At 44.0% G+C, this 11,822-nt stretch overlaps 1 protein-coding gene across 1 annotated transcript; it reads left to right on the top strand.

Annotated features, from left to right (window-relative positions):
• The first annotated feature begins 1,410 nt into the window (after window positions 1-1,410).
• Window positions 1,411-7,065, top strand: LOC123461680 (tubulin alpha-1A chain). The gene is made up of 4 exons (XM_045153367.1): window positions 1,411-1,568; window positions 3,380-3,602; window positions 3,725-3,873; window positions 5,883-7,065. The coding sequence occupies exons 1-4, from the start codon at window positions 1,566-1,568 to the stop codon at window positions 6,861-6,863; spliced, it is 1,356 nt and encodes a 451-aa protein (XP_045009302.1). The 5' UTR covers window positions 1,411-1,565; the 3' UTR covers window positions 6,864-7,065.
• Window positions 7,066-11,822: the final 4,757 nt, after the last annotated feature.

Below are 11,822 nucleotides of genomic sequence, written 5' to 3'. Positions count from 1 at the left end.
AACCATCAACCTCTAGTTGAATAGCAGCAGTATGAGGCAGCTACAGTTCCCACAGTGAGAAGCCCAACTGCAGAAGGGGCTATTTACGGATTTCAGAGAAAGACAAAATGAAATGCAGTTGGGCTGACACTGCAGTTTTGTAGATGAAGGCAATATGACAAAATGGCTTTCTTTTTACACTACAGCACATTCTTCTTTTAAATTTGGTGCTATAGTTAATTTTCACTTAGTAGTTCCAGTAAATAGAGCCATGCAGATATAAATTCACCCACAAATAGAACTAGTTTCTGAGCTCAATTATTTCTCCTTGTATTTTCTGAATTCTACATTAGGAAAGATGGTTCATTTCCAAGGGTATTATACCACATGCACACACAAAAAAATTACTTCTGTTAAAGGAATATCCCTAGTAAACTAATGTCTTGTACATTAGTTCCTTTTTGTGTTTTGTTTTTGAGACAGGGTCTCACATTGTAGACTAAGCTCTCCTGGAATACCCTATGTAGGGCAGGCTGGCTTTGAACCACGGGCATAAACCACCACGCCCAGTTTTGAATCAATCTTTATTATATGTTTCTTTGGTTTTTCAAGATAGGGCTTTACTCTAGCCCAGGCTGACCTGGAATTCACAATGTAGTCTTAGGCTGGCCTTAAACTCATGGCGATCCTCCTTTCTCTGCCTCCATAGTGCTGAGATTAAAGGCATGCGCCACCACGCCCAGCACTTCCTTTCTTTTTCTTTCTCTTTCTTACCTTCTCTCTCTTCCTCCACTCCCTCTTCTATTTCTCTTCCTCTGTTCTTTCTCTTCTATTTTCAAATAAGGTCTCATGTAGCTCAGGTTGGCTTCAAATTTTCTATAAATTCCTGATCCTCCTGCCTCAATTTCTCAAGTGCTGGGATTACAGGAGTGGTTTTTTTCTGCCGGGATTCTGAATTTTTTTCAAATTAAAAAAAATCAACATTTACTCAAGCCATTTTGAAAATCGTTCCCATCTCCCCTGCTTCCTCACCTTTAAAGCAATTAGAAATGTTGCATCTTGGTCGAATTTAGTCTACTATGAAGGAAAAGCTGGGGAATAATTTTCTATAATTAATCTCAACACAAATTCTGTGATTTAGTGTTAGGGAAAACCTAATATAGGTGTTTTTAACTATAGTTTGAGGTTTAAGCAATATAAAGTCGACCAGCTCTGTCTTCTTTCTTTTCCTCGGCTCCACCCATCATGGATGCTAGGCTCCCAGCCTTCGCAGAGCCTCTTTGTCTGAAGGATGCAAAGTCTATGGATGTTGGTGGGGGGGAGAAGTGGGGGGAGAGATTACCTCATCCCATGTCGTTTGCACCAATCACCATTCTCCTGTCGTGGCTTCTCTGGGCAGACTGAGGGGTCTGGACCAACAGGAAAGGGCCCAGGCCCATCCCCATGGTGACCGAGCAGTATATAGGGAGCCGCATCCGCCCCGGTGCCGCAGGTTCTCTTACATCGACCGCCTAAGAGTCGCGCTGTAAGAATCCTCCTCCCTCGTCTCGTCTCCGCCGTCCGCTCCGCAGCCACCCAGCAACAAAATGGTGAGAAGCCCTTTCCAGCTGTTTGCAACCGTGGGTGGAGTCGGTCTCCCGGGCAATGTCTAGGCTTTCCTGTGCTTCATGAAGCTGAGCTGTGCTCTCCAGGCCCGAGCTCGGCCGCCGAGCCAGCCGCAGTGCGGGTGGGGAGCTGCGCCCGAGGCCGTGGGAAGAACAAAGGCGGGAGTGGTATTCGGCGTCCCTGGGCCCGCAGCTGCCCGTCTGCTCGGTCTCCACGGAGGGGCCCGTGGCCTCGCGCGAAAAGCCGAGGGTGACGGCGCCGCTCGACCCTCCGGCGCACGCCCAGGGTTCGGTAACTTAGAACCTTTTCCTGGATTTCCCGCGAGCAGGGCTGGGAGTTGTCCCCAAAGACCGCAGGCGCGGGTGGGGCAGCTGGGACTTTGTGGGGGCAGGGAAAGACAGAGACAAAGCCCAGCCTTGGTTTTGTATAAAAAGATGCCTCTTGGGCTCGTTGACATTTTAGGAAGATCTTCGTACTTTCACTGGAGAAAAATGGTTTCCTTGGAGCCCGGGGCCGCAGGACGGGGAGGCGCAGGGGCGGAGTTGTTTTTCCCCCGGCAGCTGTGGCATTTTGGGCGGGGTGCGCCCTCTGAAACCTGGGGCAGAACAGGATAAAAGCCCCCACCCTTTTTCTTAATTCTTGCTGAATTGAAGACATAAAATTTTCATTCACTTTTAAAATATATTTTTTTTTTCTTGCGGATCAAAGCCACAATTTATTTGAAAACGGGGATATAGCAATTTGTGTGTGGAGGGGGGGAGGAAGAGGGGCTTAGATGCTCAATGAGAGACAAAGCACAGTTTTTGAGTCACCTAGTATCCTGTTAGGATCCAGGGAACCGCCCTCTCCCCAAATAGACAATGAAAGTTATAGCCCTAAAGGCTAGAGAAAAAATCTCTCTATAAGACAGAGAGAAGGTGAATTACAGAGTAGAAAAGAAACATAAAAATGACAATACTATTGTTTTTTAAAATTTTTTAAAGAAATATACATTTCCTGGGGTCCTATTGTTTGGTGCTTCTTATGTGATCTTTGCTTCTAATTTAAGAGCTTCTGTTTTAAGGATTTTAGTTTCTTGCAGGGGAGAAGATTCTGGAAAAGCTGGAAAAATAAACTGCTACAAAGAAATATTATCCTGTGCATCCAGCTGTCTTTTGTTCTAGTGCATCTTCATTAATTCATACCAGTTCTGACACATGGTCCGAGAATGGGTTAGAGGAGGAACACTGGCAAGGCAGCACAATGAGATGGAAATAGAGCTTGCTCTGTTAAATAATGTAGCAGACAGCACAGCCTAGCACCAAACACAGAAAACACGCCAATGCAGAAGGCAGACCTTGGCTCTTCTAACCTCATAGTGTAGATGGATTCAAACTGCAAAAGGGTGTGGCTGCTAGCCACATCTGTAGTATAGATTCCCTCTGTGTTTAAATACCAAGTTCTGTTTAGAAGAAACCTTCATCTTAACAGGGAAGGAAGCAAAGAATTACAGTGACTGAATAAAATTATTTCATTTTCTAAAATTTGTGCCTTGAATATTCTTCAAATAGGAAGAATATTCAAGTATGGCTGTGGGAACAATGGGCTCACACCATGTGCTAGATACTATCATTATTCAGACCACGCCCATTTGCAGTATTTGTAGCAAGAATTAATTTGTCATGTTAGGAATGTGACTCCAAATAAATTTGAACAATACCTATATACTATTAGAAATATTTCTAAATATCTTCAGAAAAATTCAAAATGCAGATACAGCTTCATTTTATACATTTTTATTTTTATTTTTTCACAGCGTGAGTGCATCTCCATCCACGTCGGCCAGGCTGGTGTCCAGATTGGCAACGCCTGCTGGGAGCTCTACTGCTTGGAACATGGCATCCAGCCTGATGGCCAGATGCCAAGTGACAAGACCATCGGGGGAGGAGATGACTCCTTCAACACCTTCTTCAGTGAGACAGGCGCTGGCAAGCATGTGCCCAGGGCAGTGTTTGTAGACCTGGAACCCACGGTCATTGGTGAGTTCATCTCAGTGGTCCAAGGCATTCCTTAGGGTTCTGGGATGTGGATCTGTCCTAGGGACTCGATTTATACCCCAGGGCTGTGCAAGTTGTTGATAATGAGTGGGTTTCTTTTCCAGATGAAGTTCGTACTGGCACTTACCGCCAGCTCTTCCACCCTGAGCAGCTCATCACAGGCAAGGAAGATGCTGCCAATAACTATGCCCGTGGACACTACACCATTGGCAAGGAGATCATTGACCTTGTCTTGGACCGAATTCGTAAACTGGTATGTTTATTCTTTTTTATTTTAGTTTTTTTGAGGTAGGGGTCTCACTCTATCCCAGCCTGGAACTCGCAACCATCCTCTACTGCAGCCTCCTAACTGCTGGAATTATGGTATGTTTTTTTTAATTGAGAGACAAAGAGAATGGGCGTGCCAGGGTCTCCAGCCACTGGAAAAGAACTCCTTATATATCTGGTTTATGTAGGTCCTAGGGAATTGAACCTGTATTCTTTGGCTTTGCAGGCAAATAAGTACCTTAAGTGCTAAGCCATATCTTTTTGTTGTTGTTCTTTTGTATTTCAAGGTACGGTCTCATGCTAGCTCAGGTTGACCTGGAATTCACTATGTAGTCTCAGGGTGGCCTCAAACTCACAGTGATCCTCCTACCTATGCATCCCAAGTGCTGGCCTGTTTGTTTTTAAGAACAAAGAAAATTTAATGAATATAAGGAAGATACTGGGTTTTTTTTTGTTTTTTTGTTTTTTTTTTCTAATTCAGAATTGAAATGCAGTAGTGAAGTTGAGTGTGGCTCCCGCCTGTAATCCTAGCACTCCACAGGTTTAGCTAGAAAGAGTGCCATAATAAGTCTGAGGTCACCCTAGGGTACAGAATATCTCAAAACACAATAAAGGGGCTGGAGAGATGGCTTAGCCGTTAAGGCTCTTGCCTGTGAAGCCTAAGGACCCAGGTTTGATTCTCCAGGTCCCAGGTAAACCAGATGCACAAGGTGGTGCATGCATCGGAAGTTCTTTTGCAGTAGCTAGAGGTCCTGGCATGCCCATTCTCTCTCTTTCTCTCTCCCTCTGTTTCAAATAAAAAAAAAAAAAGTAAATAAAAAATTTAAACAAATAGTTGTTTTTTTTTAATTCAGTTAAAACATCAACTATTGATGCCATTTTGTTTTGAGTGTGTTTAAAGAAATGCAGAGTAGGGTTGAAGGGATGGCTTAGCAGTTAAGATGCTTGCCCACATCTTAAAAAGATCCAGGTTTGATTCCCCAGGACTCACATAAGCCAGATACACAAGGTGGTGCATGCATCTGCAGTTTGTTTGCAGTGGCTGGAAGCCCTGGTGTGCCCATTCTCTCTGTCTCACTTTCTCTCTCTCTCTCTCTCTCTCTCTCTCATAAAGAAACCTAAAAATAATATTTTAAAAAAAGAAATGATTGCCATGGGATTTTTTTTATAATCATGGAAAATGTTAATAAAAAATTTTAAAAAAAGAAATGCAGAGTAATTACAACATCTATCCCTACTTTTCCCCAATTTTTTTGTTTTTCCTTTAAGATATACTATGCCCTTGCACTCCATAGCAATATTCCTGTCTCCATCTGTAGAGTGCTTGGAGCAGCAGGTGTGAGCCTCCCTACCCAGTCCCTACACCTTTTAAAAAGCATTTTCTCACAAGGGGGCGCACGCGTCTGGAGTTCGTTTGCAGAGGCTGGAAGCCCTGGCGCGCCCATTCTCTCTCTCTCTCTCTCTTTACCAATCTGCCTCTTTCTCTCTGTGTCACTCTCAAATAAATAAATAAATAAATAAATGAACAAAAATAAAAAAATAAAAAGCATTTTCTAAGTTAGCCGGGCATGGTGGCACACTCCTTTAATCCCAGCACTCAGGAGGCAGAAGTAGGAGGATTGCTATGAATTCGAGGCCAGTGTGAGACTACATAGTGAATTTCAGGGCAGCCTGGGCTAGAGTAAGACCTTATCTCAAAAAACCAAAGAAAAGAAAAAAAAAGAAAGAAAAGAAAAAGAAAGCAAGCATTTCTTAAACTAAGATCTATAGCTGGGTGTGGTGGTGCACACCTTTAATCCCAGCACTTGGGAGGCAGAGATAAGTTTGAGGCCACCCTGAGACAAACAGTAAATTCTAGGTCAGCCTGGGCTACAGTGAAACCCTACCTCGAAGAACAAAAACAAACCAAAATAAATAAATAAATAAATAAATAAATCTTACAGTTGTATGAAAAGTAAAATTATATTTCACCTTACTCTTTCTTTTCTATTTCAGGCTGACCAGTGCACAGGCCTTCAGGGCTTCTTGGTTTTCCACAGCTTTGGTGGGGGGACTGGCTCCGGGTTCACCTCCCTGCTGATGGAACGGCTCTCTGTTGATTATGGCAAGAAGTCCAAGCTGGAGTTCTCCATCTACCCAGCTCCCCAGGTTTCCACTGCTGTAGTTGAGCCCTACAACTCCATCCTCACCACTCACACCACCCTGGAGCACTCTGATTGTGCCTTCATGGTAGACAATGAGGCTATCTATGACATCTGTCGTAGAAACCTTGATATTGAGCGCCCAACCTACACTAATCTAAATAGGTTGATAGGTCAAATTGTGTCTTCCATCACTGCTTCTCTCAGATTTGATGGAGCCCTGAATGTTGATCTGACAGAATTCCAGACCAACCTGGTGCCCTACCCCCGCATCCACTTCCCTCTGGCCACATACGCCCCTGTCATCTCTGCTGAGAAAGCCTACCATGAACAGCTTTCTGTAGCAGAGATCACCAATGCCTGCTTTGAGCCAGCCAACCAGATGGTAAAATGTGACCCTCGCCATGGTAAATACATGGCTTGCTGCCTGCTGTACCGTGGTGATGTGGTTCCCAAAGATGTCAATGCTGCCATTGCCACCATCAAGACCAAGCGCACCATTCAGTTTGTGGACTGGTGCCCCACTGGCTTCAAGGTTGGCATTAACTACCAGCCTCCCACTGTGGTACCGGGTGGAGATCTGGCCAAGGTGCAGCGAGCTGTATGCATGCTGAGTAACACCACGGCCATTGCTGAGGCCTGGGCTCGCCTGGACCACAAGTTTGACCTGATGTACGCTAAGCGTGCCTTTGTGCACTGGTATGTGGGTGAGGGTATGGAGGAGGGAGAGTTTTCTGAGGCCCGTGAGGACATGGCTGCCTTAGAGAAGGATTATGAGGAGGTTGGTGTGGATTCTGTTGAAGGAGAGGGTGAGGAAGAAGGGGAGGAGTACTAAAGTTAAAATGTCACAAAGGTGCTGCTTTTACAGGGAAGGTATACCAACATTGAGAAGCTGTGGTCTCATCAGTTAATTTGTATGTACCAATATGTGTTCTCATACAATTACTGACCAGTGCTTTAAAACATGGATGCTTTGTCACAGACTCAAGCTGTCCATTTCTTTGATGGGTTTTAAATAAAATATTCCCTGTCTTAAAGGTTGTCTTGAGTTTTCTATTTGAGTATCTGAAAGTACAGTGCCTGGAGAAGAAAGAACAAGGGCCAAGTAAAGTGTTTGCCACATAAGTATAAAGACTTGAGTTTGGATACCCAGAACCCAGGTACACATCTATAATCCCAGCGCTTTGGAGACAAAGACAGAAGAAACCTTCAGGTTTGCTGGCTAGCTAGTCTAGCTGGATCTGAATTCCAGGTTTAGTGAGTGACCCTGTGTGAAAATAAGGTGGAATGCAATTGAGGAAGACACAGGGCACCAACCTCTACCAGGCATGTACACTGGTGGCTCCGGTCTGTAATCTTCAGCACTTGGGAAACAAGCAGGAGGATGAAGAGTTCGTGGCCATCCTCAGTTACATAGCTAGTATAAGGCTAGTTTGGGACACATTAGACCCCTACTAAAACAAAAAAAAAGGGGGGGGGGAGCTCGGTATAATGGCATATGCCTTTAATCCCAACAAAAAGGGGAAGTTGCTGAGGTGGCTCAGCATCTAGAAGCATTTGCTTACAAGACTGCCCATCCATATTAGATCCTCAGTCTCTCCAATGCTGGCATGGGCTGTCATACCCAACTTGTCTTGAATTTTTTTAATAGTATTTATTTGCAAGCAGGAAGAGATAAGACAAACAGAATGGGCATACCAGGTGTTCAGTTGCTGCAAATGAACTCCAGTTGCATGCACCACTTTATGTATCTGGCTTTACGGGGGTACTGGGGAATCAAACCCAGGTCCTTCAACTTTGCAGACAAGGGCCTTAACTGCTGAGCAACCTCTCTAAAACCCCCCCTTTTTTTTTTTCAGCTCCAGGTTGACCTGGCACTCACTCTAGTCTCAGGGTGGCTGCTCAAATTTATGGTGATCTCCTATCTCTAACTCCCAAGTGATGGGATTAGAGGGTGTGTATCACCATTTTGATGGGGTTTATTTTATTTTATTTTTGTTTATTTTTATTTATTTGAGAGCGACAGACAGAGAAAGAGGCAGAGAGAATGGGCATGCCAGGGCCTCCAGCCACTGTGAACAGACTCCAGATGCATGTACCCCTTGTGCATCTGGCTAATGTGGGTCCTGGGGAATTGAGCCTTGAACCGGGGTCCTTAGGCTTCACAGGCAAGCGCTTAACCACTAAGCCATCTCTCCAGCCCGAAGTTTTGTCTTTTGAAGTAGGATTTCACTCTAGCCCAGGCTAACCTGGAATTCACTATTCACTATGTAGTCTCACGTGATCCTCCTACTTATGCCTCCTGAGGGCTGGGATTAAATGCATGTGCCATTATGCCTGGTTTCCCTTCTTTTTTTTTTCCCCTTTTGAGTGGGGGTCAAATGTGTCCCAAACTAGCCTTATACTAGCTATGTAGCTGAGGATGGCCATGAACTTCTGATCCTCCTGCTTGTTTCCCAAGTGCACTGTATTTTCAGATAAAGGTGTGTGCCACCACACATGGCTCATTTTGAAGTTTTGAAAGCTTCTTTCTATTCTCCATCAATTCCTTAGCATGGAGCTACTGCCACATGCTTCCTCTGCCCAGAGTTGTCAAAATACATAGCACTTTCCAGTACCATGAGGGTTAGGGTTAGACCTAGATGTTATCTTTTTTTCTCAAACCTATCTTTAGCTGAGTTAGAAAAACCTAATAGATTTAATAGATTTATTCAATTTAATGTGTTTAATTACATCTCAATACTAACTCTCCAAGGATATCTTATTGTAATATAGGCTAATAAGTTAAAAGACTACCATGTATTTGTAGACAAGAACACCAACACTTAGAAACTGGTTTGTACAAAAGGTTTATCTCAATATACAGCCTTGTTGGGTAGGGTGGTGAGGCAGTTAGGGTGACTGGGTCCTGAAAGTAAATGGCAGGAATGTCTTTGGGCCTGTCCTTGTAGTCTCCACTCTACTAGAGCTCAGAAAATCTGGCCAGGCTTGGTGGCAGATGCCTTTAATCCCAGCACTTAGGATGCTGAAGTAGGATAGCTCACTGTGAATTCAAGGCCAGCCTGAGACTATAGAGTGAATTCCAAGTCAGTCTGGGCTAGAAAACGCCTACCTGGGAAGAGTGGGGAGTAGGGGAGAAGAAAAGGATCTCCTTATCTCTGGTCTAAAGGAGTTAGATCCGTTTTTCCATAAATAACCTGAGTCCCTAGAATTCACTATGTTGTCTCAGAGTGGCCTGGAGCTCACAGCTAACCTACCTCTGTTTACCAAGTACTGGGACTAATGGCATACCCCACCACATCCAGCTCAATTGCCTCTTTAATCATCTATTTTTCCTTTGACATCTAAAATACAGCCAACTAGCCGGGCGTGGTGGCGCACGCCTTTAATCCCAGCACTCAGAGGCAGAGGTAGGAGGATTGCCATGAGTTCGAGGCCACCCTGAGACTCCATAGTGAATTCCAGGTCAGCCTGGGCTAGAGTGAGAACCTACCTCGGAAAAACAAAATAAATAAAAAAAATAAAATACAGCCAACTAAGGGGACCTAATTGTAGCTATTTGCCCAACTGGGGTCACAGCCTGGAATTACAGAAATTTGATTCTTGGATTTGTTTGCCCAAGAGTGGGCTAGCAGAGCCTGGGGGAAAGAAAAGTAACCCTTGGAGTCATTTAATCCAAAGGGTGAACTCACTGCTTCTATTGTCACTGTGACTCTGATGTTTCCGCAGCTGTAACATCTGCCCATAGGCATTCATTGGTGGGTTTTTATTTTATTTTATTTTAATTTATTAGTTTTCTTTTCAGTAAATACAGGCAGTTTGGTACCATTATTTAGGCTCATCTGTGATCTACCCCCTCCTATTAGACCCTCCTTGTTATTGAAAATGGGTCGTGCATTGTGGAGTTAGCCCCCAGTTATTAGTATGATAAATGTCTCTGAAAATCATGACCCAACATGTAACTCTGACATTCTTTCCGCCCCCTCTTCCGCAAGATTTCCCTGAGCCATGTTGGGTTCATTTTTGGTCTGCTTCAGTGCTGAGGTGTTGGGGGCCTCTGAGGCTCTGGCTCTCTGATTTGGTAGGAGTTGATTTTTCTCTGCATTGATCTCCTTCCCCTTTGTGCTGGTATCCAGTTCACAGGAAAACATCACCCTTGCTTATTTCGCCAGTTGTCCTTAGTTTCAGTTGGGCCCCTTCTGAGGTATGTTGGGGCAGCTCTCTTCTTAGGATCTGCATCTATCTTTTTTTCCCTCGTTGTTTGTAGTGCAGCTAGGCGGTCGCCATCTTGACCGGAACTATTTTATTTTATTTTTTGAGATAGGGTTTCACTCTAGCCCAGGCTGACCTGGAATTCACTATGTAGCCTCGAACTCTCCTTGATCCTCCTACCTCTGCCTCCCCAATGCTGAGATTAAAGGTGTGTGCCACCATGCCAGGCTTGTTGGTTGTTTTGTTTGTTTTGTTTTATTCGGAGGTAGAGTTTCACTTTAGCCCAGGATGACCTGGAATTCACTTCATAGTCTTAAACTAGCCTTGAACTCACAGAGATCCTTTAGACCAGAGATAAGGAGATCCTTTTTTCTCCCCCACTCTTCCCAGGTAGGCATTTTCTAGCCCAGGCTGACTTGGAATTCACTATATAGTCTCAGGCTGGCCTTGAATTCACAGGGAGCTATCCTACTTCAGCATCCTAAGTGCTGGGATTAAAGCCTCCCAAGTACTTGGATGAAAGTCTTGTTCCACTATGCCAAGAGGATCGTGCTTTTGTTATTATTTCACTTTTTATAAACTTTTTAAACTTGTTTATTTTTATTTATTTATTTATTTGAGAGTGACAGACAGAGAGAGAAAGAGGCAGATAAATAGATAGAGAGAGAATGGGCACACCAGGGCCTCCAGCACTGCAAATGAAATCCAGACATATGTGCCCCCTTGTGCATCTGGCTAACGTGGGTCCTGGGGAAACGAGCCTCGAACTGGGGTCCTAAGGCTTCACAGGCATGCGCTTAACCGCTAAGCCATCTCTCCAGCCCACTTTTTGTAAACTTTTAAAAAATATATATATTTTTTTATTTGACAGAAAGGGGGGAGGTAGAGAGAATGGCACACCAGGGCCTCCAGCCACTACAAACGAACTCCAGACGCCTACCTATGTGGGCTCTGGATCTCTCCTACTTCTCTGTTGCCATTGGTAATTTTTTATAGCCCTCACTTTTTAGTAGAAGAGTTATTTTGCTGATTTTTTTGTTTTGTTTTGGGTTTTTTTGGCTTTTTCTCCCTTAGGCTGCTTTGGCATGATTCCTATACCGCCATCTTAACCAGAAGTGTTTTGTTTTGTTTTGTTTTTGTTTTTCAAGGCAGGGTTAAGGCACTTGCCTTTCCTCTTTCCCTTTCTTTCTCTCTTCTCTGTCTCTAATTGCAAATCTATAAACAAATAAAGTACATTTGTTGAATTTTATTTATTCCATTGCAAGCAGAGAGAGATAGAAAAAGAAACAAGCTGGACATGGTGGCATACATCTTTAAGCCCAGCACTCAGGAGGCAGAGGTAGGAGGATCATTGTCACTTCAAGGCCACCCTGAGACTACATAGTAAATTCCAGGTTAGCCTGGGCTAGAGTGAGACCCTACCTCGAAAAACAAAAACAAACAAACAAAAAAAAAAATTCTCTGACATCAAAAGTAGAAGAGAGACTAACTGGAAAGAGGGGATTCAGTGGAAAGCAGATTTAGGAGAGGGAAAATAAGGGTGGTGAGAGGGGATTATGGCAGTTATTAAAAAGACTTTTAA

This window comes from Jaculus jaculus, chromosome 6, assembly GCF_020740685.1.
Source record: "Jaculus jaculus isolate mJacJac1 chromosome 6, mJacJac1.mat.Y.cur, whole genome shotgun sequence".
NCBI classification, from domain to species: domain Eukaryota; kingdom Metazoa; phylum Chordata; class Mammalia; order Rodentia; family Dipodidae; genus Jaculus; species Jaculus jaculus.
This window is presented reverse-complemented; position numbering and strand designations above follow the sequence as displayed.

What these genes read in the sequence shown, in the direction of transcription:
- LOC123461680 (XM_045153367.1), top strand. An exon ending in CCTGGAACCCACGGTCATTG is followed by an intron (nt 3,603 to 3,724) that starts GTGAGTTCATCT and finishes TTTCTTTTCCAG; the next exon opens with ATGAAGTTCGTACTGGCACT. An exon ending in TGGACCGAATTCGTAAACTG is followed by an intron (nt 3,874 to 5,882) that starts GTATGTTTATTC and finishes TTTCTATTTCAG; the next exon opens with GCTGACCAGTGCACAGGCCT.